This window comes from Siphateles boraxobius, unplaced genomic scaffold (genome assembly GCF_051911475.1).
Source record: "Siphateles boraxobius isolate OS27281-9 unplaced genomic scaffold, OSU_SipBor_1 20, whole genome shotgun sequence".
Lineage (NCBI taxonomy): Eukaryota > Metazoa > Chordata > Actinopteri > Cypriniformes > Leuciscidae > Siphateles > Siphateles boraxobius.
Window position 1 is genome coordinate 20,302,912 of NW_027508811.1, and position 25,476 is coordinate 20,328,387.

General features: G+C 39.1%; 1 protein-coding gene across 1 annotated transcript in view; it reads left to right on the forward strand.

Annotated features, from left to right (window-relative positions):
- The first annotated feature begins 297 nt into the window (after positions 1-297).
- Positions 298-25,476, forward strand: part of gabrb1 (gamma-aminobutyric acid type A receptor subunit beta1) — a 31,322-nt gene continuing 6,143 nt past the window's right edge. The window contains exons 1-5 of the mRNA XM_077237349.1: positions 298-815; positions 1,181-1,272; positions 1,391-1,458; positions 20,978-21,198; positions 23,246-23,328. Coding sequence (XP_077093464.1) covers positions 724-815; positions 1,181-1,272; positions 1,391-1,458; positions 20,978-21,198; positions 23,246-23,328 — 556 coding nt within the window. The 5' untranslated portion in view covers positions 298-723. The remainder of the gene's footprint in view (positions 816-1,180; positions 1,273-1,390; positions 1,459-20,977; positions 21,199-23,245; positions 23,329-25,476) is intronic.

Genomic DNA, 25,476 nt, shown 5'->3' on the forward strand with positions numbered 1-25,476 from the left:
TCTCCGTTTATAACATATAACGACTATTAGCATATAGAAAATACCGTCTAACTCTAAATGATTACTGATTAGTTAGTTTGACTCGGCTGTTTGAACAGAATCGCTAGGCTACTTTTAACACACGGTCGGCTGTTCTTTCCTCACATCAGCGCCAGCGGAAACGCCTGTTCTTTCCCGGCCGACACATTAATTATTGAAAAAGTCTCCAGATATTAATGGGATTTTTCGCGGTGCCAGCTGTTTTAATGCGTTTTTCGAGTATCTAACAAATAATTCACTCTGTCTCGGGTGCGTGATGCACAGCAAATTGAAAGACGGCGCGAAATAGATCTTGAGCCGGCGCGCGCGTTCGGGTACACGTCATCAGCTATGCCTGCTCCTCGGATTGACTGAATAATTTTAGATGCACGGAAGGGATAGGCGCATAATCTAAGCGCGACTGTACGTTCAAGCTTCTGTGCCATGAGCTGCCTTGTCCAGTGACCCGCTGGCGATGGGATCTGACCGGCATACTGATACGCTCCGACAGCAGCGTCAGCACCGGGGAGCGAGACAGCCGCAAGAACACCTCACGCGCCACTTTGGATTTCGTTAGAGTTGCTCATTTCTTTGCGTTTGTATTTTAATGTTGATCTCGTCGTCACGCATGCGTTGCTGTGTAGCTGAAATCGCTGGAGCGTTTCTTCAGAATAAGTTTGGGTTGCAACTCAATCGATTAGAGAGATGCTGATCGCTCGGGATCACTGGCGCGCGGGGATCTTGTGTCTCTTCATGCTCGTGGCTTTGACGATTGGCCGTAGTCCGCCAGCGAACAGGTAAGACATAACGTGCTTATGTATAGGCTATCTGTATGATCCGTCTGACTGCATTCCCTGCAGAGCCATGTTAAACCAGCCTAAGATGGTTTGCTGGTCTTAGCTGGTCTCCCTGCCTGTTGGCTGGTTTTAGCGCGGTTTTGGGCACTTTTCAGATGGTCAGGATGAAAACCAGTTTCACTTGCTTGGCCAGCCTGAGGGACTATCTAGAGCAGCTGGGCCAGTGTGGTAGACCAGCTAAGACTCCCAGGTTAGAAGACAGTTAAAACCAGCTTTGCTATGCAATAAGACCATATTTTAGGTTTAAGCTGGTTTCTTTCTGCACAGCTGAGTCACAGTTTCTTAAACTAGCTACTCTTCCCCAGTGTGAATGAACCGAGCAACATGTCATACGTCAAAGTCACCGTGGATAAACTTCTCAAAGGCTACGACATTCGGCTGAGGCCTGACTTCGGAGGTAAAGATGTTATATTGATTTAAAACACTTTTTTTGGGGATGTGACCATTTTGATGGATGGACAATTGACTGCCATGAGACCATGTTGGAGAGATTGTGGTGTCTGTTTGCTTTGCAGGTCCTCCGGTTGATGTTGGTATGAGTATTGACATCTCTAGTATCGACATGGTGTCAGAAGTGAACATGGTGAGTCCACAGGCTGTTCAGATTGTTTAATAGATGGTGGGCTATTAAGCCAGCAGAAATCTCTCTCAACACAACCTTATAAGGCTACAGTTAGTAAAGTGGTTGAATAGACTTCAGTTTGCTGTTGTTGTCCACTCAGGAAAGAGTTACAAGCTGTTCCTATTTCTTTCACAAGCACAACTGACTAAGATTGGAGAGACCTGTTCATTTTGCATTATGATTTTTTTGGCATTGGAGCTGAACTGACATATTCTTTTACTCTGACTCAGCAAAGAAGGCCAAAATAAGCAATTTTGTATAGACCCCATTATACCCACACCGACAGGATGGTGCAGGTTGAAGTAATGGATTTTTTTTTTCATTTGAATACTAGTTCACACAACAAAAGGTTACATGTATGTGAACATAAGGAAAAAGAAAGGAAAAAGGGGACACATAGAAACATGCACACATACAAATATACAGTATACACACACATAGGCATACAGTATACATAAAAAGGACATTAGGATAAGCTACATACTTATTTTTTATGTCACACTGAAATAGAAGAAATTATGATATTTGATGAGGATGATCATGATGGCAAATTGATTGCTCAAGATGTAATTATAGATTATATTTTTTAGTCCGGGTCCAGTGAGGAGCAGTGGTTCTCAACCTTTTTGACTCGAAGGCCTCCCATTGTCCAGCACAATATTTGAAGGATATTCAAAGATATTTCTGCTAATAATTATGTTTTTTATTACCAGAAATTGGGAGTGATAATATGTTTAAAAAATAATTAATCACAGTTAATTATGTGATTCAAATACGATTAAATATTCTAATTCAGTATGTTCTTCAAAGCTTTTGAGGAAAAAAAGAAATATGATTTCAATTTACATATTGATTTGTAACTTGTGCCCTAGTTTTACAGACCAGGCTTAAGCTAAGTCCTAGACTAAAATTCATGTTTGAGCTGTTTTAACTGAAAGGAACTTGCACTGACGTATCTTAAAATATGTCGGTGTTATTGTTTTGTCTCAAGGTGCAAGATTTTTTCGAAGCCATGTTTATAAAAGCTACTTAAATGTCCTAATTGCACTAAGGGCTACTGAATAATCTAAGACCTCTCTGTGAAACCGGGCCGTGAAGTTTTAAAAAATATATAATTCAATAATTTTAAGTCATCCTGTGACCCCCTGGTTAAAGGTGAAGTATGTAGTTTCTGCAATACTAGTGGCACATAGCAGAATTACCTTTGACCAGCGTATTTTGGGTTGCAGTTCTGTAACCGAAGCTGAATATCTTTTCCCATGTACAGTAATGTATCAGCCATGGTCTAATAGAGTAGTGCAGGAATGACAATTTTTGTTGGCCAAAACCCAGAAACAAGTCAGCATTTTAGCACTTCTGATTCCATCGTCCTGAAGTCAATGGGTTTTTTTAATGGACTTTTGGTGAAATGTGTAAATCCATGCGATCACTTATATCAATGTTCTATCTTCATATCGCCCAGCCTTAAACCTTGTATAGTTTTTTGTCAGTGTTTATTTAAAAACGGCCAATTATGCAGAATATACGATGGTAAATATTTTGTTGATGATTTATCAATACAATATATAGCAATACAATAGGTATGATTTTACCCCTAAATTCAGCATATTGACACAAAATGATAACTGCAAATCCACGTTTAACTGCCTGAAGTATATTGTTTCTATGAATTGCAGAGATCCATTTGCTTCTCTTTTCTGTAGTTTTCGGCAGTCTGTAAAAATTTACCTCAGATTTCTTGTCAAATCTAGTTATACAGTAAATCGCAAAGCTCTTTCCCGTTTTAGATGTGTTTTATATATTTTTTTCCCCCGGCATTCAGGCTGAAAACAAATGCTGCCGCTCAGTCTTTTTGCCACTTATTGGGCCTAACCGCAGTCACTCCAGCCGACGGTGACGTCACGCGCATACTGACTGTACCCTCTATAGGTTGAGCAGGACCGCTCTCAGTGTTTTGATGGTGCCCGGAAGGCTCAGTGTTTGAGATAAATCCATGAATGGCGTACTAATAGTAGTCAATGAACAATAATCTGGATTAAGATAATGTATTTGAACAATTTTACATACTTCACCTTTAAGAACTACTGCAATAGAGGACATTAGTGAGCTGCTCTTGTCCCGCTGATGATGGCCCTGGCCTGGAGATTAGTACCGATCATTTTCTTTTTAAAATGATAAAATAGTTGTAAGAATAATAGTAAAATGTGTTCTGAAATAAACTTCAGGTGTAGCCTTGTGCATTTCCACTCTGAAGTCTGAAGATGAATGCTCTCTGTGGGATTTCTAGGATACTCAGGTCTAAGGTTGGGGTTGTTACTTTTGTTATGACAAGGTGTCACATTTCTCATGCTGGAAAGAGCTTTTTTTCCGTGAATTATGGATAGTGGGCCAGAACAAAAGCCATTTCTTTGGTGATTTGTCATACATTAATTATTTTAGCAGGTGGGAGGCCTTTCAGGGAGGACACATGATGGAGGGAGTTAGTGAGGCGCAGCAGAGAGACAGTTATCTTTTGCAGTGTCTCCCTCAGGACTCGCTGTTTCTAGAATTCTCTGTTACTAGAAATTATATACTTTTAAAATGAAAAAAAATAAGTAAAATAAATTCAACATGTAAATGACCAGATTAATTCAGGAATACCACCTGGACCAATTTATGTCAGCTTCCTCTCTTGTGGCAAAGTCAGGGTAAGAAACTAACCCAAAAGTTATTCTGGAGTTTGAAGTTATAAGGTAGAGTTGACTCTGGTGGTTGGTTTCATTCATTCTTGACAAGAAGAAAGGATCTGGCATAACATTGAGTATTCTTATACTCTGTTTTGAAGTTCTTTATATAATCAGCTTCTCATGATTGCTTTTTATACTGTTGGGCAGAGGGTCAAAACCAAGGCAAAACAATACAAACAATAACAGAATCCAATGGTGTACATGAACGCCACCACAATGTCGTAAATACGAGTGGGAAGCTTGGGAATTTCTTTAAGCCCCGATCTTTACAGGGTGGAAATGTGCTAGAATATCACAATATTTAAAGGTATTTAGCAGTGATATTGTCATTCTTTTCTATTTACAGTGAAGTAAGCTAATTGCCTGCACAACATATGATAGCATTATAATATAACAATATAACATGTAACGATAAAGTTTTTTAGTGGCTTCAAAAATTAATTCAAAACATAAAAAAGCAAAACACACCTGATGCACATTCCTTGTTCTTATTTTCTAGAAGTAGAGTTTAAGAACCTTGCTCTATTTTTGTGTAATTAATTAAGAGAAAGTTCACAGTCATTTTACTCAGATGAAAGTGACTTGAACGCACCTGCCGTCATAAACACGACTTCCCACCTTGTGAATACAAACTTCCATGGATGACTTGAGCGCACCACAAAACAGGGATACCCAGGGAAATGGCGGAAGATCCAAACCATAACAAGGGAAACGAGAGAGCGCTCAGAAATGCAGTGTGACACTAATAAGATCTTGCATAGAAAGTAAGCTGAAATGTAATGAAGCCCATAATAGGGCTGCCCTCGACTAAAGATTTTTCTAGATTATGAATGGGAGACTGTCAAAACATTTAAATTATTTATTAATAATGTCTTTTGTTGTTTGCATTGACATTAATGACACTCAGTGCTCTTGAATGAATAACTTTTGTAACCTTAATTGTAAGCTTTAATCTGTATTTAATTTATTTTGGGAAGACCATTTAGTGTTATTTTACATTTGATTCCTTATTAAATTTCTTTAGTATTTCTTATTTTCTTTATTCTATTTTCATTATTTGTGCTACTGCTTGTAAATAGTTTATTTGTCCTTATTTTATTACTGAGTGTTCACTTGTCTTTTCTGTGAATTCAATTCAGAGTTTGAAATCAGGCTTGTGCTGTTTGTACTCTATTGTGCAATATTTGCCCCATTGTAAGAACAAAAATGCACTGCATGATCAAATATTTAGGTGAGATTATTAATCATTTTTTTGGAAAATGTTGGAAAAAATCCCCACAAGATTCCCCCCATTTTCAAAAATGAAACTCAAATCCTGATTGGAGCATCCCTATAAATAATTCTACATGATAAAACAAGGCTTCAAATGGATCGGTATCGTTGATCGCACGGCAGATACTGCCTTCTGTGATCAACGATCGTTGATAGGCTCCAAAAATCCTGATCGGAGCACCCTTACTCCTTTCCTTCATTTTTACATCTAGATTGCCTTGCACGTAATGCACACTTAATCTGTAGAAACACTTTTTTTTTAAATGCTGAATACTATAATTGATGGCTTAATTTGCTTCTAGTATTTAAAACTCTTAATTTTTTTCTAGCTTGTTTTTATTTATTTTTGTGGACATTATAACTATAAGCATATAATTTTAATAACGGTGATTTATGTCACGTTAGCTTACAAAATTCTCGCCAAAATTTGGACACAAACTGGGGTCCCCTGTCAGAAACCACGTCTGTCGGGAGGCCATGTAACCGAAAGACGTGGTAAACGACAATCACCGCTGTCTCCTTGGCTGAGGGTAATTTGGACAAGGGAATGAAATGAGCCGCCTTCGAGAACCGGTCCACTACGGTCAAAACTACCGTATGACCCTGGGAGGATGGGAGGGCGGTAACAAAATCTAGAGCGATATGGGACCAGGGTCTCGAAGGGACTGGCAGCGGTTGGAGTAACCCATCTGGGGGTCGATTGTAGGTCTTACCAGTGGCACAAACTGAGCAACCCAAAACAAAACTGTGTATGTCACGAGCCATGAGAGGCCACCAGAATCGTTGTCTGACTAAAAACCTAGTGCGATTAACTCCTGGATGACAAGCCACATTGGAAGAATGCCCCCATTGAATGACGCTGGACCTCAGACCCTCAGGCACAAATAAACGATTCGGTGGGCAACCGACCGGGGGCGTTACCCCTTCTAAGGCCTTCATGACCTTCGATTCGACCTCCCATACGAGTGTGGAGATGAATAGAGTCTCTGGTAAAATGCACTCGGGAGTAGACGGGCGTTCGGAGCAATCAAAAATGCGCGATAAAGAATCGGGTTTGATATTTTTAGAACCCCGGGCGGTATGAAAGAGTAAAATCAAAACGACCAAAAAAAAGTGCCCACCGAGACTGCATGGAGTTCAACCTTTTAGCAGTCCGAATGTATTCTAAGTTCTTGTGATCGGTCCAAACGATAAAAGGTACCCCCGACCCTTCTAACCAGTGACGCCACTCCTCCAATGCTAACTTGACTGCCAACAACTCTCTGTTCACAATGTCATAATTGCGTTCGGCAGGAGATAGACGGTGAGACAAAAACGCGCAAGGATGCATCTTGTCGTCTGAGAGAGAGCGCCGGGATAACACTGCTCCTACCCCAACCTCTGACGCGTCGACCTCCACCACGAACTGACGTAATGGGTCAGGGGTTGTCAGAATGGGGGCTGAAACTAAGCAACCCTTCAGTTTGGCAAACGCAGCCTCGGCTGCATCTGACCACCTGAACGTCGTTCTGGGGGAGGTCAAGACGGTCAGAGGTGCGGCTAGTTGGCTGAAGTTGCGAATAAAACGTCTGCAGAAATTGGCGAACCCCAGAAATCTCAGTAGGGCCTTACGAGACTCTGGACTTGGCCACTCTACCACAGCCTTGATCTTCTCAGGATCCATGCGCATTCCCTCAACTGACACAATGTATCCTAGGAATGGAACAGACTGTGCATGAAAATCGCATTTCTCCGCCTTTACAAAAAGCCCATTCTCTAGCAACCTCTGAAGCACTCGTCGGACGTGCTGCACGTGTTCCTGGAGAGAAGAAGAAAAAATCAGTATGTCGTCCACGTAAACATAAATGAACTGATCTATCATATCTCGCAGCACGTCATTGACGAGTGCCTGGAAGACCGCTGGACTGTTGGAAAGCCCGAAAGGCATAACCAAATATTCAAAGTGTCCCCTGGGGGTGTTAAACGCGGTCTTCCAGTCATCCCCCTCCCTGATGCGGACCAAATGATAGGCATTACGTAAATCCAATTTTGTGAAGATGGTCGCTCCCTGCAACCTCTTGAAGGCTGAAGCCATCAACGGCAAAGGATAAGTATTCTTTACCATGATGTTGTTCAACCCCCGGTAGTCAATACAAGGTCACAGAGACCCGTCCTTCTTCCCCACAAAAAAGAACCCCGCCCCCGCTGGAGAAGAGGAGAATCAGAAATATATTTCTCCATAGCCTCCTTCTCAGGTGTAGAGAGCGAATATAACTTGCCTTTGGGCGGAGCCATACCTGGTAATAAGTCTATGGCACAGTCATAGGGACACTGCGGAGGAAGAGAAGCAGCCCGAGACTTACTGAACACCTCCTTCAGGTCCAGATACTCCGTGGGCACGTTAGATAGATCCACTGCCTCCTCCTGCAACACAGAGACAGAAACAGACGGACAGGCAGACACTAGACAAGACTTATGACACTGATTACTCCATGAAGACACAGACTTGAGCTGCCAGTCCACTTTAGGGTTGTGCCGGGTGAGCCAAGGGTGACCGAGGACAATGGGTGCAAGGGGGGTGTTCAGGATATAGAAAGAAATTATCTCGGTGTGGTTGCCTGATGTGATGAGGGTGATGTCTTCTGTGGCAAATGTGATGTTGGGAAGTGTTTGTCCATTAAGTGCATGTACAGCAATCTGATGTGTGAGGGTCTTGAGGGGAATCTTGAATTGACGTGCGAATGAATGATCCATGAAATTACCTTCTACCCCGAAGTCCAAGAGTGCTCGACAGTCGTGAGTGAGTGTTGACCATCTCAGTCTTACCGGAAGGAGGGTAGATGTTGATGAGGTCTTCTCGGCGGAGATCCCCCCCGATAGTAGCCTCATACTTACTATCGGGCTTGCCCTTTTACCGGACAGTTGTAAGCATAGTGTCCGGTTCCTCCACAGTATAGGCACAGGTCCTGGGACCTCCGCCTTTCCCTCTCCTCCCGGGAAAGACGAGCTCGACCCACCTGCATGGGCTCGTGATCGTCGACGGGGCTGACCGCGTCCCCGCCTCCAACTCGTGGCCCCTCGGCTCCTGCCAGAGGGCGTCTACTCATGGCGTGGCCACCAACTCGGGATAGTCGGGCATCAACTCTGAGGACTAAAGCGATGAGTTCATTAAGAGACTAGGGCAGGTCCGAAGCGTAGATTTCTCTTTGGACGCGGTCAGCCAGCCCATGCAGGAACATGCCCCACTGCGCCTCCTCGTTCCATTTGCTCTCCGCTGCTAGGGTCCGGAACTCGACCGAAAAGTCCGACACTGATCTTTTTTCCTTGACCTAACTCAGCCAGCATTCTTGCAGCTTCTCTTCCGCCGGCCGTCCTGTCGAAAACTCTTTTCATCTCAGCGGAGAGCTCCTGGAACGAGGTGCAGCATGGATCTTCATTCTCCCACACCGCCGTTCCCCATAACGCCGCTTTCCCAGTCAGGAGTGTTAGCACAAAAGCGACCTTGGAACGCTCAGTCTGGAAAGTCTTGGGCTGGAGCGAAAAATGCATGGAGCACCGGGTTAAAAAGACTCTGCAAAATTTTGGATCACCTGAATAGGGCTCTGGGGTTGGTAGGCGTGGCTCCGACTGGGATGGGCTCTCCGATGGTGTGGGGGGAACGGCCGGTGTGGGCGGCGCAGTGGGAGCTCGTAGCTGTTGGATCTGCCGGGTGAGCTCGGACACCTGCGCCACTAACGCCTGAACAGCGCGACCAGTATCATTTAAATTATTTTCTTGAATGTCCAGACGAGCCATACTGTTACTCAAACAGTCCTCCATGGTCGGCGCTGGTGTACTTGCTGTATCCATTCTTGGTCAGATCGTTCTGTTACGTTAGGAACGAGGACACAAAATGCAAGTAAAAGGCTCTTTATTATAGTGAAGATAAAGATGATGATGTAAAGTCCAGGTGATGCAGGCGGTGGCGCAGGGACTTCAATGGTCAGACACGGAGTGAAGGATGAAGTGCAGGGTGCTCTGAAGAGTGACGACGTAATCCAGACACGAAACGAAATCCAACTAGACGAAAACTGGTACACTGGAACTCAAGACGGGACACAAAGCACGGGAACAGGCAACACAAAGACTTCATGCAACGATCTGACAAAGGGAATGAGAAAGTGGTAAGTCTTTATAGGAGATGAGATGAGTGGCAGCTGGTACTGGTGAGTGATCGCAGATGGATACTGATCAACTGTAACGATCCGGACACACCCACTCACACACTTACTCACATGTAAACAACAAAGCACGAGACTAGAGAGAGACACCGGATCCATGAACCGTGACATTTATTGGTTATGGACCATTCGATAAAAATAATTATCAGGTTGCTATCGGCCAGAATTTTAATATCAGTGCATCCCAAATGCTTTTAGAAAATCAGATATTGAACTCCCTATGTCAAAACTCTCTCATCCTATTTTTCCTATTTGTTTGTCTGAAATGAAAACATGTGTGTGAAAACACTCTGACATGATTTTCATAACACTTCAGGGTTGAAGCAGCAGAGATCGACAGATGTGTTTTCTGTTTATTTGCTTTTTATAGCACAGAAAATCGCAAGTTCATAGAGAACTGCAAAAGGTGATTTGGCGGAGGAGTGAGAAAACCAGAATTTAAATAGCCAAATCAGAAACGGTGTTAAAAAGATAATCTACCTCAGCTCCCCTAAAATCATTGCAGAAGGTCAGCTGTTCTCAATGCTTTCACAGCTTCATAGCCAGTTCTTATAAGCTTCTGCATTGATTGTTAATGTACACTGCTGGTTACCTCAGTTGTTTGCAGTAAAAAAGTAGACTTTTTGCTGCAGCATAATTGCTGGTGTTTTTACTAACGACTTGTGTGGACTTAAGCAACAGAGACTTTATTAACTTTCTCAGTCTTGTTGTAAACGATTAATCAGTTTATTCCAAAGAAAAACTTGCATATGGTTGCCCTATTGTTGGTTTGATTGCTTCTGTTGTTCTCCTCATTTGTAAGTTGCTTTGGATAAAAGTGTCTGCTAAATGATTATGTAAATGTAAAAAAACTGGGTGTTCATAAGATCAGGTTCATAACAATCAGGTTATTTTTGGGTGTTCATATATACAAATATAATAGCTTCATCTTCCTCTGAAACTACTTCCCTATTCCGCTTACGTCACTTAGGCCATGCAAGCTAACGGGTAATTTTAACCAAAATATTATGTAGGCATTGATTCAGTAAACTTGCATTTGGTCTAGGTTAAAAAAATTTAACCATGTGTGGGCCGAATTACCTTTTTTAAACCTTAGTGAGCTGACAATTAGCCTACAATAATATTAAGTATACAAACTACAAATAATAAAACTAGAAAAAAGGTTCAGGCTGTGCCTATGCAATCATATAGCCTATCAATATGCATATTCTTTTTCTCAAAATACTGCATTTATATTTCAGGCCCTGTGTTGATTCATATCATTTCTTGAGGTTCAATTAATTAATGAAAAAAAAAATTTTAGGTTTCTCTAAATAAACAAAGTCTAAACTTGATTTTAATGCTGCATCAAGCTGAATCAAGCCAAAGAAGATTGTTTTCTAGTGATTGTTCTTGATCTTTGTTTTTGTATTAGCCACTTTTAATCCTGTTGTCTCCCTCTGAAGTGAGTGTCTCTCTCAGCCTCTATTCTTCTGTTCCTCTGTGATGTCTTCAGTGTGATGGATTGGGCACAGAGAAATTAGTTCATTTTAGACCGCACTGTTAGATAGGGTGTGACTGTGATAGGTATGGCCTCCATTTGTGTGTATATGTGTGTGATGTTGTGTTTGTTTAAGCATTTGTGTATGTGCTTTTGTTTGTGTCAGGGTGCTCTGTGAAGAAGTTGAGGTGCTGGACTGATGATTTTAAGCAGTTGTCAGGGGCAACAGCTGCTTCTAATAATAGAAACTGAAGGAGGCATTTGTCCTAAGCGAACCTGAGGCACACCCATCCTGTCTCTCTTTCACATTTCTCTCGCTTTCTGACTCGGTCTACGCTTTCTCTTCTTTTCTGCCGCACTCACAAAAATTCACTCAAATGTTGTCATCTTCATGGGACTGCACACTTCACATCTGAAGAGTAGTTATGGATTTTATTTATATAAAAAGGGTGATAGTATGATAAATAAAATGTCCTTGATCTTTTGAAATAAAATAATTCATGGTACTATGAAATACTGTGTAAATCACAAATACATGATATTATGTTTCAGAACTCAAAACCATCCTCAATTTTAAAAAAAGACCACATTATTATACTTATTATTAATTATTAGTTATATTATACTTTTTTAATATTTGTACATTTTATTTTTAATAATAATAATAATGATTATTAATAAATGAATAATTAATAAATTAAAATGTAAAACAAATTAATAATAATAATACTTATTAGTTTAGTAGTAGTTCACAGCTGGTCAAATGAAGTCCACATTGTGGCCTCTATATGTGGGACAACCTGCTTCATGTAGAATACAACAGCTTTTTCTAGGCCACTGTAATGTCTGGAGTCTGAATCATGTGTCAGTAGACATAAATATATACTGTATATAGAATCATTCAAAAGTTTGGGGTCAGTAAGCTGTAAATAACAGTAAGCTGTAAATAAATGCCCGAGAGGCATTTCAAAGATGGCCGCTGAGTGAAATGATTATTGAAGGGATTATTGCTTCAAAGGGACTTTGCCTGTACGCAATGCCGTTTGCTTCGGGGGTTGGGCAGAACTGACTGACCGGTAGATTCTTTCAGTTTTTCCCCTATGATTGGCCTACTGTGTTCGTGGTCATCCAGTTTGAAATGTTGACTGCAAACACAGAGGTTTTTCAGATTTTCCAGCATTCTGTCCATGTTTACACTTATTTGCAGCCAGCCACTGCCTGCCTACAATGCGCTGGATCCTTCACTGGAAACCAAAAGTAACTTACTCCAACTTAAAATTTTCTCTTTGAATACTTGCACCCAGGAACAATACAATACATACATCGACACCATTATGATTATGATAAAACTCCAAAGTTTGCTAAGGAGTATTTCCTACTAAAGTGGTATTTGACTCAGGTAAGCATATCCATAGCAGACTGGTGATTTTTAACCAAATCTTTCTAGTACAGATGAGTCTGGAGAAGCAGTAGTGATGGGACAGGACCTACCTAAACCCCTTAGTTAGTAGGGCAGCTGAAACATCTTAAAGGAGAACTCCGGGCAATTTTTAAGTTAATCTTGATCGTTAGAGCTTTGTGAGTACTGACTATAGAAAAAAAAACGAACCGGATTGGTGATTGCTACGCGGAGCTGCGACGGCGAATGCCCAGAGCTCCCACCCAGCTAAAACGGCAGCTATGGGGGCATCGACATAAAGAGCGCTTTTGAGCCTATTAACAGACACAAAATGCAATTAAAATGTCTGTCCAACATGAACAGGGACCCTACATGTGAACAAGATGCGTTTAGCAACTTAGCCATTGTTTCAACTCACCTAAATAGTATTTTAGACGGCAAGCTGTAGTCTCGCGCTGCAGTCCCGTGCTGTAGCCGGAAAAGGTAAACAATGTCCAGGTGGGAGGAGCGTTGATCATGTGCGACGAGTCTTCGTACATGGAATGGCATTTTTCTTCAAACGGCCCCGCTGTGTTGAGTGTGTGTAGTCATCCTTGTCAAAGTGTTCACTGCAAATGCGGTAATCTTTAGCGCGTAGTACTTCTACGGGAGTTTGCACATCAAGTTGAAGTACAACTAGCCACAACTGCAGAATCTCGAGGTCATGGAAAGGAAGACGATGAAAATTTAAGCTCTTATATTTTCGCATTCGGTTGCCACAATTCGGAAAGGCACAAACACGAACCATTTCTTCTTCACTTGTAAGCAACTCTGATCATAACTCGTCGCACATGATCAACGCTCCTCCCACCTGGATATTGTTTACCTTTTCCGGCTACAGCACTGGACTGCAGCGCGAGACTACAGCTTGCCGTCTAAAAGACTAGGTGAGTTGAAACAATGGCTAAGTTGCTAAACGCATCTTGTTCACATGTAGGGTCCCTGTTCATGTTGGACAGACATTTTAATTGCATTTTGTGTCTGTTAAGAGGCTCAAAAAAGCTCTTTATGTCCATGCCCCCATAGCTGCCGTTTTAGCTGCCGTGAGTGGGAGCTCTGGGCATTCGCGGTCGCAGCTCCGCGTAGCAAGCACCAATCCGGTTCGTTTTTTTTCTATAGTCAGTACTCACAAAGGTCTAACGATCAAGATTAACTTAAAAATTGCCCGGAGTTGTCCTTTAAAGCCCCGTTCACACCGCCAGCGACACGCAGCATGATCCCATTCATTTCAATGGAGCGCTGGCGACATCCGGCGACACGAGCGACATTGACCGTTGGCGACAGAATGTGGGTGTGTCAAGCGACAAGAGACAAGCGACAAAAGTTGAGAAATTTCAACTTTATGCAAATGAGAAGCGATTTTCGCGAGCGACAACCAATAGGAAAGAAGCCTTTTCAGTGGAGCTCACGTCACCGTCTCGAGTGCAGGCAAGTCAGAAGAGTTCGAGGATGATTACACTGTTTAATATGATTTAACTGTAACCACATATATGGATATAATAAAATGATGCATGGAAAAGAAACTGTCGACAGTCTCAGTGAGTTTAATTCATACATTTATAGTTCGAGTTGTCTAATTTTATGATGCAAGTTTAGTACTGCTGCAGTTCATTTTACAGTTTCCCCTGCATTGTTTTGAATATTAGGGACAAGAAAATTGATTATTTGTCAAATACGAATGACGTTTTAGTAATTTATGACAGTATGAGTGAGTTTAATTTGTTGATTGATCGATCGTTAATCTAGTAAATTATTTAATCCACTGAACACTGCTATGGTAATATAAAAACACTCTCCCAACAGCATATACTGTTTCTTTTTAGCCTAATTCCTAGTCAAATTAAAATTGTATAGTTGTATACAATTCTGTTTACGCCTTGTGATGGTATTTTGTATAGATATGGCCAGACGTGCAGTCTACCAATAACATTAGAGCGACAGCACTACGAACGCCCACAAGCGACATCACAGTACAGAGCGACATACAGCGACAAAGTCGCTGGCGGTGTGAACGGGGCTTAAGTGTTTTTTATAACATCACATATAACATCACACAAATGAATTATCTTCATTTTGATTCCTCACTGCTTTTTCTTTATGTGTTTACTGAAAAGTTTTGCATATTCCATTGGTTAATATTGACAGGATCAAATTTTACTGCATTGCAGCAAACAACTTGAACTTGCTAAGAATAGAAACATGACTGTTAGTATCCTAACAAGAACATATATCCTGTTCTATTGCACTATTCAAATGCTTACAAAAAAGAAAATTGAAGAAAAGAAAAATTGAGACATTAAATTGCTTTAAATAAAAAATTATTGACTGAATTGTATTTTTTGCTACATCAGTTTAAATAAACTCTTTAATTAGTTGTGTTATATGTTTACACAGTTTGTATCTTAAAACTGTTGGACTTTCAGCACTGATTTCATGGTTTTCAACTATACGTTTTAGGTAAAAAGTGAATTTCACAATTGTTTCTAAATCTCCACTGTGCGAATATTTGATGTGATATAATATGATAGGTCTGATGATTAGATATGATATGTTTCTGTCAGAGATTTACTGAGAAGTATTCATTCCGGTGAATGAAGCTAGTTAAATTATTGTGCTTTTTTGCAACATCTCAGTGTTGGTTTTTACAGCAGGTTTTAAAGCCACGGTTTTCTGCCAGAATAACAGATGCTGTAATTGTTATATAGGGGTTTGTGTCTCTGAGAAGCAGGGTGATTCCACTCTGTCTGTTTAACATTCACTCTCACTTATCATGTTGGTTTAATGGGATCTTAACTTAATTTGTTGCCAATCTCTAGGTATGGTGAAGGGAATGTGATGATGTGGCGCTTTTTTTTAATTCCAAAGGCCAAGAGAACTTTATCAGGATGCATAGTATCCTGGTTCCATGAAACAACTGGCCTTTAAAAATAAAAATCTGCCTGCCTCTATTGGAATTTAACATAGGGGTGTCCTGACTTACGCAACCTGTATTTTAAGGAACAAGGAAGAACATTTATTTATTTATGATACATAATTCATTCACAAAGAAAATTGGTGTCCTTAAAGGTTGGATTTTTCCTCATTTTTTAATTAAGGCATTAAGATCAATTTCCCAAAGATGATTTTTTTATTCCTCTTTTTAGTCAACTTTAGCATTGGTGTGTTCAATTATGCTATACACGGTAAATGAAGTGCACAGTCATGTAAGTGGTAATTACTGAGAGCAGACTAGTGTTTGAAATATGGATGTACTGTTGGAATGGGATCTCATTTGGTTCCATTTTAAGTTAGTGATTTCACTGACTTGATTAACTCGACCTCAAAGCAACTTTATTTTTCTCATATTGTGGAGAATGAAGCACACATTTGTTATAATTTTGTTGTTTTGTCTGCAAAGGAGAGCTTGTCATCTTAGATGATGCTTTGTGTTTGTACACATCTGGAGCCAGTGGCTATCTGACCTTCAGCTGAGAAAAGGTCTTGATTTGGAAGGCAAGCTCAGCCTCGAGGTGGTTGACATCCTCTTTGATATGTCAGAGTGAGATGAAGATGTAGGTCCTGAGATTACAGATGCAGACAGAAAAGGAAATGAGGTAAATAGCAGTGAGATATACACTCACATAAAGGATTATTAGGAACCACAAAATAATACTCAGTTTGACCCCCTTTCGCCTTCATAACTGCCTTAATTCTACGTGGCATTGATTCAACAAGTTGCTGAAAGCAATCTTTAGAAATGTTGGGCCATATTGATAGGATAGCATCTTGCAGTTGATGAAGATTTGTGTGATGCACATCCAGGGCACGAAGCTCCCGTTCCATCACATCCCAAAGATGCTCTATTGAGTTGAGATCTGGTGACTGTGGGGGCCATTTTAGTAAAGTGAACTCATTGTCATGTTCAAGAAAACAATTTGAAATGATTCGAGCTAGTGTTGGGCGATATGCTCCATTTTCATATCGTCCAATCGTCAGCCTGTGAGATCGGCGATACACAATATTATCGTGAGGGGGCGGGGCTTACTTATTTGATTATTAACTTGATTATTTACCACAGTCTATGTTATTTACTCATTAATTTGATTGTTTTATTACTTCATTTTATATGAGAATATTTTTTTATTTTGCTAGCAAAGGTGGAGTGTTTATTACCAGGCTATCAGGTTATTTCCCTGTAGTATAGTGAGGTAAAAAAAGATCCAAATCATTTTTGTATCTGACTCGAGTATTTCAACATGTCAGCGGGAAATTTACGGACACACATGATCCTCTCATGCCGTTACAGATGCAGCATTTTGACTGTACTTCTGCACGAGATGAAAACACGTTTTAATAATTTCTAACGTCAAGAAAGAGTCAGAGTTTGCATATATGTCCTCCCACCACTGCTCTCTCTGTCTGGATGCACTTCACAATATGCGCACTTAAATAAGCCCAAAGAACGTGGGTTTAAAATGCCGGGAAAAATCAGAGTAAGGGGCAGAAATCTAGCTGAGTCGATCGGTTTATACTTAAACTTATGACTTGACTCCGATAAAGGAAAACAGGTTAATGCGTTTACATGACCACATGCATTGTCAGTTTATTCAGAATATTCGTGTTGGACCATGCATGTAAAAGCACTCATTCTCTGAAAGTGAAAGTAGAAACTGATCGAGCTTTCAGCACCTGTTGCTGCATTAACCTCTCAGAGACGACGGCGACTATTTTAATTTACTGGCTTAATATTTCTCTTGTGGATCTATATAATGACAGTGAAAAAATTAGAAGAATATTTCTTCTTAAACAAGTGTTTGAAGCTGCTTTTGATTTTCATAGATGGCAGAGTTCTGCTGTGGTCTGGCCTATATCATTTTAGTGATATTATTATTATTATAAATATTTAATTGTATTGTTTTTAGTGTTATTAGTGTCATTAAACATTTTGTTAATGTGCTATGGAAACAAAATACTGATGAACAACAATGCCGTTTTCATCTTGGATCTGTATAAGATATGCGTGCGTCTGTTAAAACAAGCACTCTTGACAATTTGTGAATGGATCACCTTGCAATTCAATTTTGATGTGGGATGTAGGCCTAGCTTTTCGTTCTGTTTTAAAAACATTTTCTTAGAGGAGTCCTCATAAGCGCGTGTCGGTGTTGTCGCAAGTGTTAGGCTATGCGGTGATGTCGTTATGAATTTAGGCAAGGCAAATTAATTGTAGTTCCTAATATTAATTTAATAACAATACTAGCTTTATAATATAATAATACTACTACTAATAATAATTTAATAGGTTCATGGTAAAACGAGCCAATTATCGTATTCATATCGTCAAAGGGATCTGCCATCGGTGAAATCTCAGACTATCGTCGATACACGATACTATCATCTATCGGCACAACCCTAATTCGAGCTTTGTGACAAGGTGCATTATCCTGCTGGAAATAGCCATCAGAGGATGGGTACATGGTGGCCATAAAGGGATGGACATGGTCAGAAACAATGCTCAGGTAGGCTGTAGCATTTAAACAATGCCCAATTGGCACTAAGGGGCATAAAGTGTGCCAAGAAAACATCCCCCACACTATTACACCAGCACCACCAGCCTGCACATTGGTAACAAGGCATGATGGATCCATGTTCTCATTCTGTTTACGCCAAATTCTAACTCTACCATCTGAATGTCTCAACAGAAATCGAGACTCATCAGACCAGGCAACATTTTTCCAGTCTTCAACTGTCCAATTTTGGTGATCTCTTGCAAATTGTAGCCTCTTTTTCCTATTTGTAGTGGAGATGAGTGGTTCCCGCTGGGGTCTTCTGCTGTTGTAGCCCATCCGCCTCAAGGTTGTGCGTGTTGTGGCTTCACAAATGCTTTGCTGCATACCTCGGTTGTAACGAGTGGTTATTTCAGTCAAAGTTGCTCTTCTATCAGCTTGAATCAGTCGGCCCATTCTCCTCTGACCTCTAGCATCAACAAGGCATTGTCGCCCACATTACTGTCGCATACTGGATGTTTTTCCCTTTTCACACCATTCTTTGGAAACCCTAGAAATGGTTGTGCGTGAAAATCCCAGTAACTGAGCAGATTGTGAAATACTCAGACCGGCCCGTCTGGCACCAATAACCATGCCACGCTCAAAATTGCTTAAATCACCTTTCTTTCCCATTCTGACATTCAGTTTGGAGTTCAGGAGATTGTCTTGACCAGGACCACACCCCTAAATGCATTGAAGCAACTGCCATGTGATTGGTTGATTAGATAGTTGCATTAATGAGAAATTGAACAGGTGTTCCTAATAATCCTTTAGGTGAGTGTATTTTAGTATGTCTCTGTGAGTGTTAGTGTGGCGTTTGCAGATGCTAAAAGGCATGCATGTTTTCGCTGTCGAAATAACTGAGAACACGCACAATTTTAATGTATTGTGCATTTTTGTTTTTTATATATTTTATACATTTGCATGTTTTGAGACTAAAGTTAAACTTAATAATAAATAAAAAGGAATTTCATATTGTTAGATTGTGGCAAAATGTTGATCAGATGGAATCCCCACGTCAAAAATACAGAAAAATACAGATCCGACTCCGGACGCCGAATCCCTTCCAGAAGATATTCCATTTTGTCTGGTTTCCAAACCCACTCAGCAATACCCGAAACTTGTTAACAGCAAGCCTCATCTGGTACCAAAACGAATGATTATAAATCATTATAAAATTATATAAATTAAAAAAACAACAACAAAGAAAACAAAATGTATGGTTGCTTTCTTAAAGTAACACACAAGTTGCTATTGAGAATCCTTAGGTCCTTCAGTATCAAGTGAATTTGGTGAACTGAAAAAAAACAAATAGCAATAGAGCTTTTCACATAACAAACTTCACTTTTCTGAGTTGTTTTGCAAAGACTTACCCAGGGGCGTCACTAGGCCTCTAAATTTCCACCCAGACCCCTAAAAATTTGTGATTAACTCCGTAATATGTACAATAATTTGTGACCTCCTCAGTCCCCTTTAAAACTCATGAAAATAGTAGCAGACTTCGGGTCCTCCTAGTGCTTTATACGCGTTATTCAGCGTGTTCTTCTTCAAGCCGCAGCAGCGCGTCAGAAGCAGAGGACAAGGTCTGTGCATTTATTGATAGATTGTTATGATATTTTAATCTGTGCAGTACTTTGTCATAAATGCCGTTTACACAATTTTGTTTTGTTCCTTTCATCTAGATGGCATGAGACTTTGTGACTTTTCCTACTCTTGCTATACTTCATACTTCAGTACAATAAAATTGGTTTTATTATAAATCCAAAAGCAAAAAAAAAAAAAAAAAAACATGAAAAGAACTATAAAAGGAAACAAAGAATGGCAAATGAGCTAATGGCTGGTCCTCTGCAGCCATCTACTGGTTATATTGGTTATTTCATGTAATTTTTGTTTTCCACCAGGTGACAGAAATTATGGTTTTTCTATATTCTTAATGATTAATAAGGAATATTAGCTGTTTATTTAAAATGAGTAGAAATTAAATCAATATTCAGGGATTTTTTTTACCCTCATCATGATGTGAAGCCAGTTCTCCTCAATATCACAAAGGTGTCTAGCAAAGTAACAACAGGTTAAGTTTATCACATAAATAACTATGGACATGATGATGTGCCTTTCAAGTGGAGTCGGAACTATTGTAATTACAAATTCAGAGCATATTAATGACTGAGCTAAGTCGTATTTATGATTGGAAAACTCAGAAATCTCTATGATACATGAGTTGCAGAGTGTTGTGACGTTGGATGCAGTAATATACAGTAAATAACATTGCGTAATATATCTATAATATATTATTTATATTATATCTATTTATCCTATTTATCTTAAATATATCTTTATATAGAGATCAGTGAGCCCTTAGCAGAAAGCAAGGCTATAATGAATTTATAGTGAAATCCTTAATTGAAAATTATATTGAATGGTTTTGCAAGTTAGTTTAGTTTTATATGCTGGATTTTAGTAGGAAGTATTAAAGGTATAGAATAGCTGATAATTAGCAGTTAATCAGACAACTTTTATAGTTTGCTTTATGTAACACAAACATGAAATTTCAATACCATGTATAAATAAGTAATAAAAATTAATAATTCTTATCCTTTTGAATTCAGATGTAGTTTGGTTTATTGTTCACAATATTATTCTTTTGCTTTTTCTGGGGCTATTTTTCCATTATGTTTCTGACTTGAATGTGTGACTTTTTTTTGTAATAATGAATTCCCGATTTGGAGCGACGAGTTTTCCAGGGGCACTTGAAGGCATTTGACAAGCAGAAAGAGTCCAGATATTTTTGGTCTTCATTTTGAACTGTAAATTTATCATTCATTTTTGTGTGTGTTTTTCAGGACTATACCATCACCATGTATTTCCAGCAGTCCTGGCGCGATAAGCGTCTGTCCTACACAGGGATCCCTCTAAATCTTACTTTGGACAACCGAGTGGCTGATCAACTCTGGGTGCCTGACACTTACTTCATAAATGACAAGAAATCTTTTGTTCATGGGGTCACTGTGAAGAACCGCATGATTCGTCTACATCCTGATGGGACTGTGCTCTATGGCCTCAGGTCAGAGAGTTTGTTTGTGTGTGTGTGCAGTTTTTTAAAGTGTTTTTTTGTTTTACTTCTCTCTCTCATGCATTAGATTCATGTTTGATTCTTTTGTGTGCGTGCATCTATACATTTATCTCTGTCTGCATGTGTATGCTGTATTTTTGACTGACCCTATTCCCCTGGCTGTCCTGATGTTGCTTTTTTTAGAATTTAAAGCCCAGTGAGAGATGCGTATCCTGTCTCAGTCAGGGAATGTAGGTTCTGTTTATCAAAGAAAGATGAGGCTGTCTCTGTCCTGGTTGAACCAAGGTATTTGTTAGCATTCACTAATTAGCAAGAGCACAGTCCATATCTGGACCCCGGATTGGTTTCATCCAGACATTATTATTATAAAATGTAAAGAGAACAACAAAAATGTAAGTCATGAGTACATTATGTACATGACAGGTACATTATGAAATATACAGTAAAATCAACATTTCAGTAATATTATGACATATTATTACAATTTAAAATAATCTATCTATTTGAATATATTTTAAAATAGAATTTATACCTGTGATGACAAAGCTGAATTTTCAGCATCATTACTGCAGTCTTCAGTGTCACATGATCCTTCAGAAATCCTTCTAATATTCGGATCTGCTGCTCAAGAGACATTTCTTATTATTATCAATGTTAAAAGCAGTTTAACTGCTTAATATTTTTGTGGGAAAATATTTTTTTCAGGATTCTTTGATAAATAGAGTGCATTACATTATAAATGACTTAACTGTCACTTTTAATCAATTTAATGCATCTATGGTAAATAAAAGTTTTAATTTCCTTTAAAAAAATAAATGTAATTGACACCAAACTTTTTTATTATTTTTTTTATATTTTTAACACAAAATACATTCGGTTAGATTTATGCTAAAAATAAGACAAAAAACTTTTTTAAGAAAATAAAAAATGCTTAGTATCCTATAAAGATGAGTTTCTATTATTGTCAATGTAAACAAAAAAAGAAAAAAAAAGTGTATCAGGACAATTCTGGCATGTTAAAGACTCACTAGAAGAGAAATAACTTTCAGTAGTCATTGTTAAAGAGATAGTTCACCCAAAAATGAAAATTAAATTTATTTACTCACAATCGAGTTGTTCCAAACATGTATGTATTTCGGTCTTCTGCTGAACACAAAAGAAGATATTTTGAAGAAAGTTGGTAGCGAAACAGGTTTGGTTACCCATATTATATATATATATATGTGTGTGTGATCAATGATTAGATAACTATCTCTCTGCCAGAAAAACAATACGGAGTATAATAAGGTGTTTTTGTGGGGGTGGGTGTATCTGTACGTGTATACAGTGTGTTTGTGTTGCATTTGTCAGGAAAAAGTGCTTTATACCCATTCAGGGCTGCAGAACAAAGAAGCAATTCCATCATAAGTTGTCAAAAAGTGCAGCAGTCACACACTGAAAGGCCATCACGAGTGTGTTTCCGTGTTAATTCAAGTTCAACGTAATTAAGATCCAGCCATAGAGATGGGCTGCAAGCTGCAGACATGACTGAGACAGCGTTAAGGCAATTACACAGGAGAGGAATAAAGAGGGATGAAACACGAGAGTGATATAAGGAACGCAGTGTGCCTGCAGTGTTGTTTTACCAGCAGCTTGTGAGAGAACCTTTAAATGACACGTGAATAAACAATAAGCAAATTTTACTGTGTATTACCATCCAATTACTTGCTACATTTCACTTAATGGCGGTTGATAGGGAGAGAATTACATTTGTACAAGTAAACGTCAAATCATTATTAGTTCAGCATGAATTAAAGTTCTGCAAAGCTTTCCGAATATAAATCTAGTTACAGGTAGAAGTAGGTGGCTGATACACCATCTTCTCTTAAATGTTTCACTTACCTCTTCTGACATCTGGACAATTTGGACAAATTTTCAAAAATAATATAAGTATGTTTGATCAGTCAAACTCAAAAGCAAACCTGCTATTCCTGTAGACATACAACAACTGCTCAATTGTAATAGTATTGTGTTGTTGTTTTTCGCCTCATATCTGTAGGATAACTACCACAGCTGCATGTATGATGGATTTGCGCAGATACCCGCTGGATGAGCAGAACTGCACGCTGGAGATTGAAAGTTGTAAGTGCTGTTCACGGTTTAACCGTTAGCATTCATGACTAGCACGCTGAATAGATAGGTTGATTGCATATCCACAATTTAACATGTATATGAGATGTTCAGTATTAACAGCAATTAATGAGAGTTCTGTTGTTGAACAAATGTGGTTTGAACTAAGGGACATGCAACAAAGTTACTATGGTTTCAGGAAAAAGTTGTGACTGGCTACTGTAGTTAAGTTCTACAACACCGTGTTGTACTATGGTGGTAGTTAAGCAGCGATTTACGCTGTTGTATTGGAAATGCACCCCATGGTAGACCATTCACACTGGACACGTTCTTGTATTCTGTCTGTTTTTATTTTTATTTTTAATTATGTACATATGCAGAGTGGCTTTTCCATCACGTACTCTTCAGCACTTGTACCATGATTGTCACAATATTAAGACATTTAGTCAAGACACGTCTTGAGCATTGAGCATGTCTCCAACATTCTGTTACATCTCACTGTTTTTTAACTCAAGATCACGTCCTTTGTAAAAGGCTTCACATGTGAGGAGGTAAATAAAGGTAGTAATTCCAAGTTGTATTTCTCCTCAGGTAGGAAAATGGGTCAGGGGGCATGATTAATTTTGTTAATTCTCTTTTCAAACCATTCTGTTTAATTAATACCATTTAAATTAATATAAATTGACTGCTCTAAAAATACATAGAGAGAAGGTGAATGCAAAAAGTCCACATTTTCAATGAAAGTATTACATAAAGATGCATGAAATTCTTGCAGCAAAAACTGGCACAATCAGTTGTAAAATCCTAACATATGCATGCATCAAGAAAAATACCTGCAGAGAATCTAGCTGTGCTGACTAATCTCTCTGTTTCATCTTTTTCAGTCCCTGCAAATGTCTTACTCTCTGTCACTTTCTTTTTGCTCTCTTTCATCTCCTCCCCTCATCTCTTTTGCACTTTGCCTCTCTCGGTGTGACAGACAGTGTTTGTAATTGGGTGTCTGCTTTGTTGGGCAGACAGCTGTATTCCTGTGAGGCTGCTGTCATGTCAGAGCTCTGAGATGCATATCACAGCAGGAAGGAGAAACCTCAACACCAACATCACAGCAGACATAAATCATGTCGCTTTCACACGGCAGACATAAATCATGTCACCTTCACCACATTCTCATCATCCATGGGACTGGACAAGATCACTTACTGTAATAAGAGACACAAATAATTTCCACAAATATGTTAATAGTTAATAGTTCACCCAAAAATGAAAATTGTGTCATCATTTACTCTCCCTCAAACCTGTATGTACTTCTGAAAATAAAAGAAGATATTTTGAAGATTGTTGGTAACCAAACAATTTTGGAGACCATTGACGTCCTTAATGGCCAAGAACAACAACAACAAAAAACCCAATATATTTAAATCATATTTCATTTTTGGGTAAACCACCCCTTTACACACATGTCATGGAATAAAGTCTCTTATTCTTTTTTATCAAAAGGTCAGTAAACATTTGCATTCAATTTGTTATGGAGCCTTTCATTTGGATGCTAGTCATTTTATGTGAATTTGGCCATTTTTACAAACCTATTTTTTTACAAACCAAAATTTGATGTCACACAGTTTGCTTTTAAGAAACTCGGATGCTTAGATCGTTCATTGACTCTTTTTTTCTTAACATTTTTGCTCGACGAAAATCACATTACAGGGTTTAAAACAAAATGGGACAGATAAATATTTTTAATTGACTCAATATTTCAAGATATGAACCACAATAATTTAATCTCAATTTAAGAGATTTTTTTTTTAATTGCCACTGTCAGTACAGTGGAAGAGGAACAGGCCAAAAACATTTTGAAACAATCATGGGACACCAGAGTGTACCGTTTTTGTAGAAAGCAGCACCAATTAATCCAACGTTAAAGACTCGAACATTAAAGAGAAGGGGACCGGGAAGAGTAGACCTTCATGAGGATTATCGCTGTGCTTCAGTAACTCAGGAGTATAGGCTGATGTTTCTTTTGATTGGACTTAATGAAAAACAGGAAGAATTGACTATCGTAATACTTAATCTTCAAATTAAGCTTTAATGTTCTACAGAACTGTGCTCTCCTGGAGATAAGTGCGCAGAGTCTGCAGGGACAATCTTTAACAGTTAGACCTG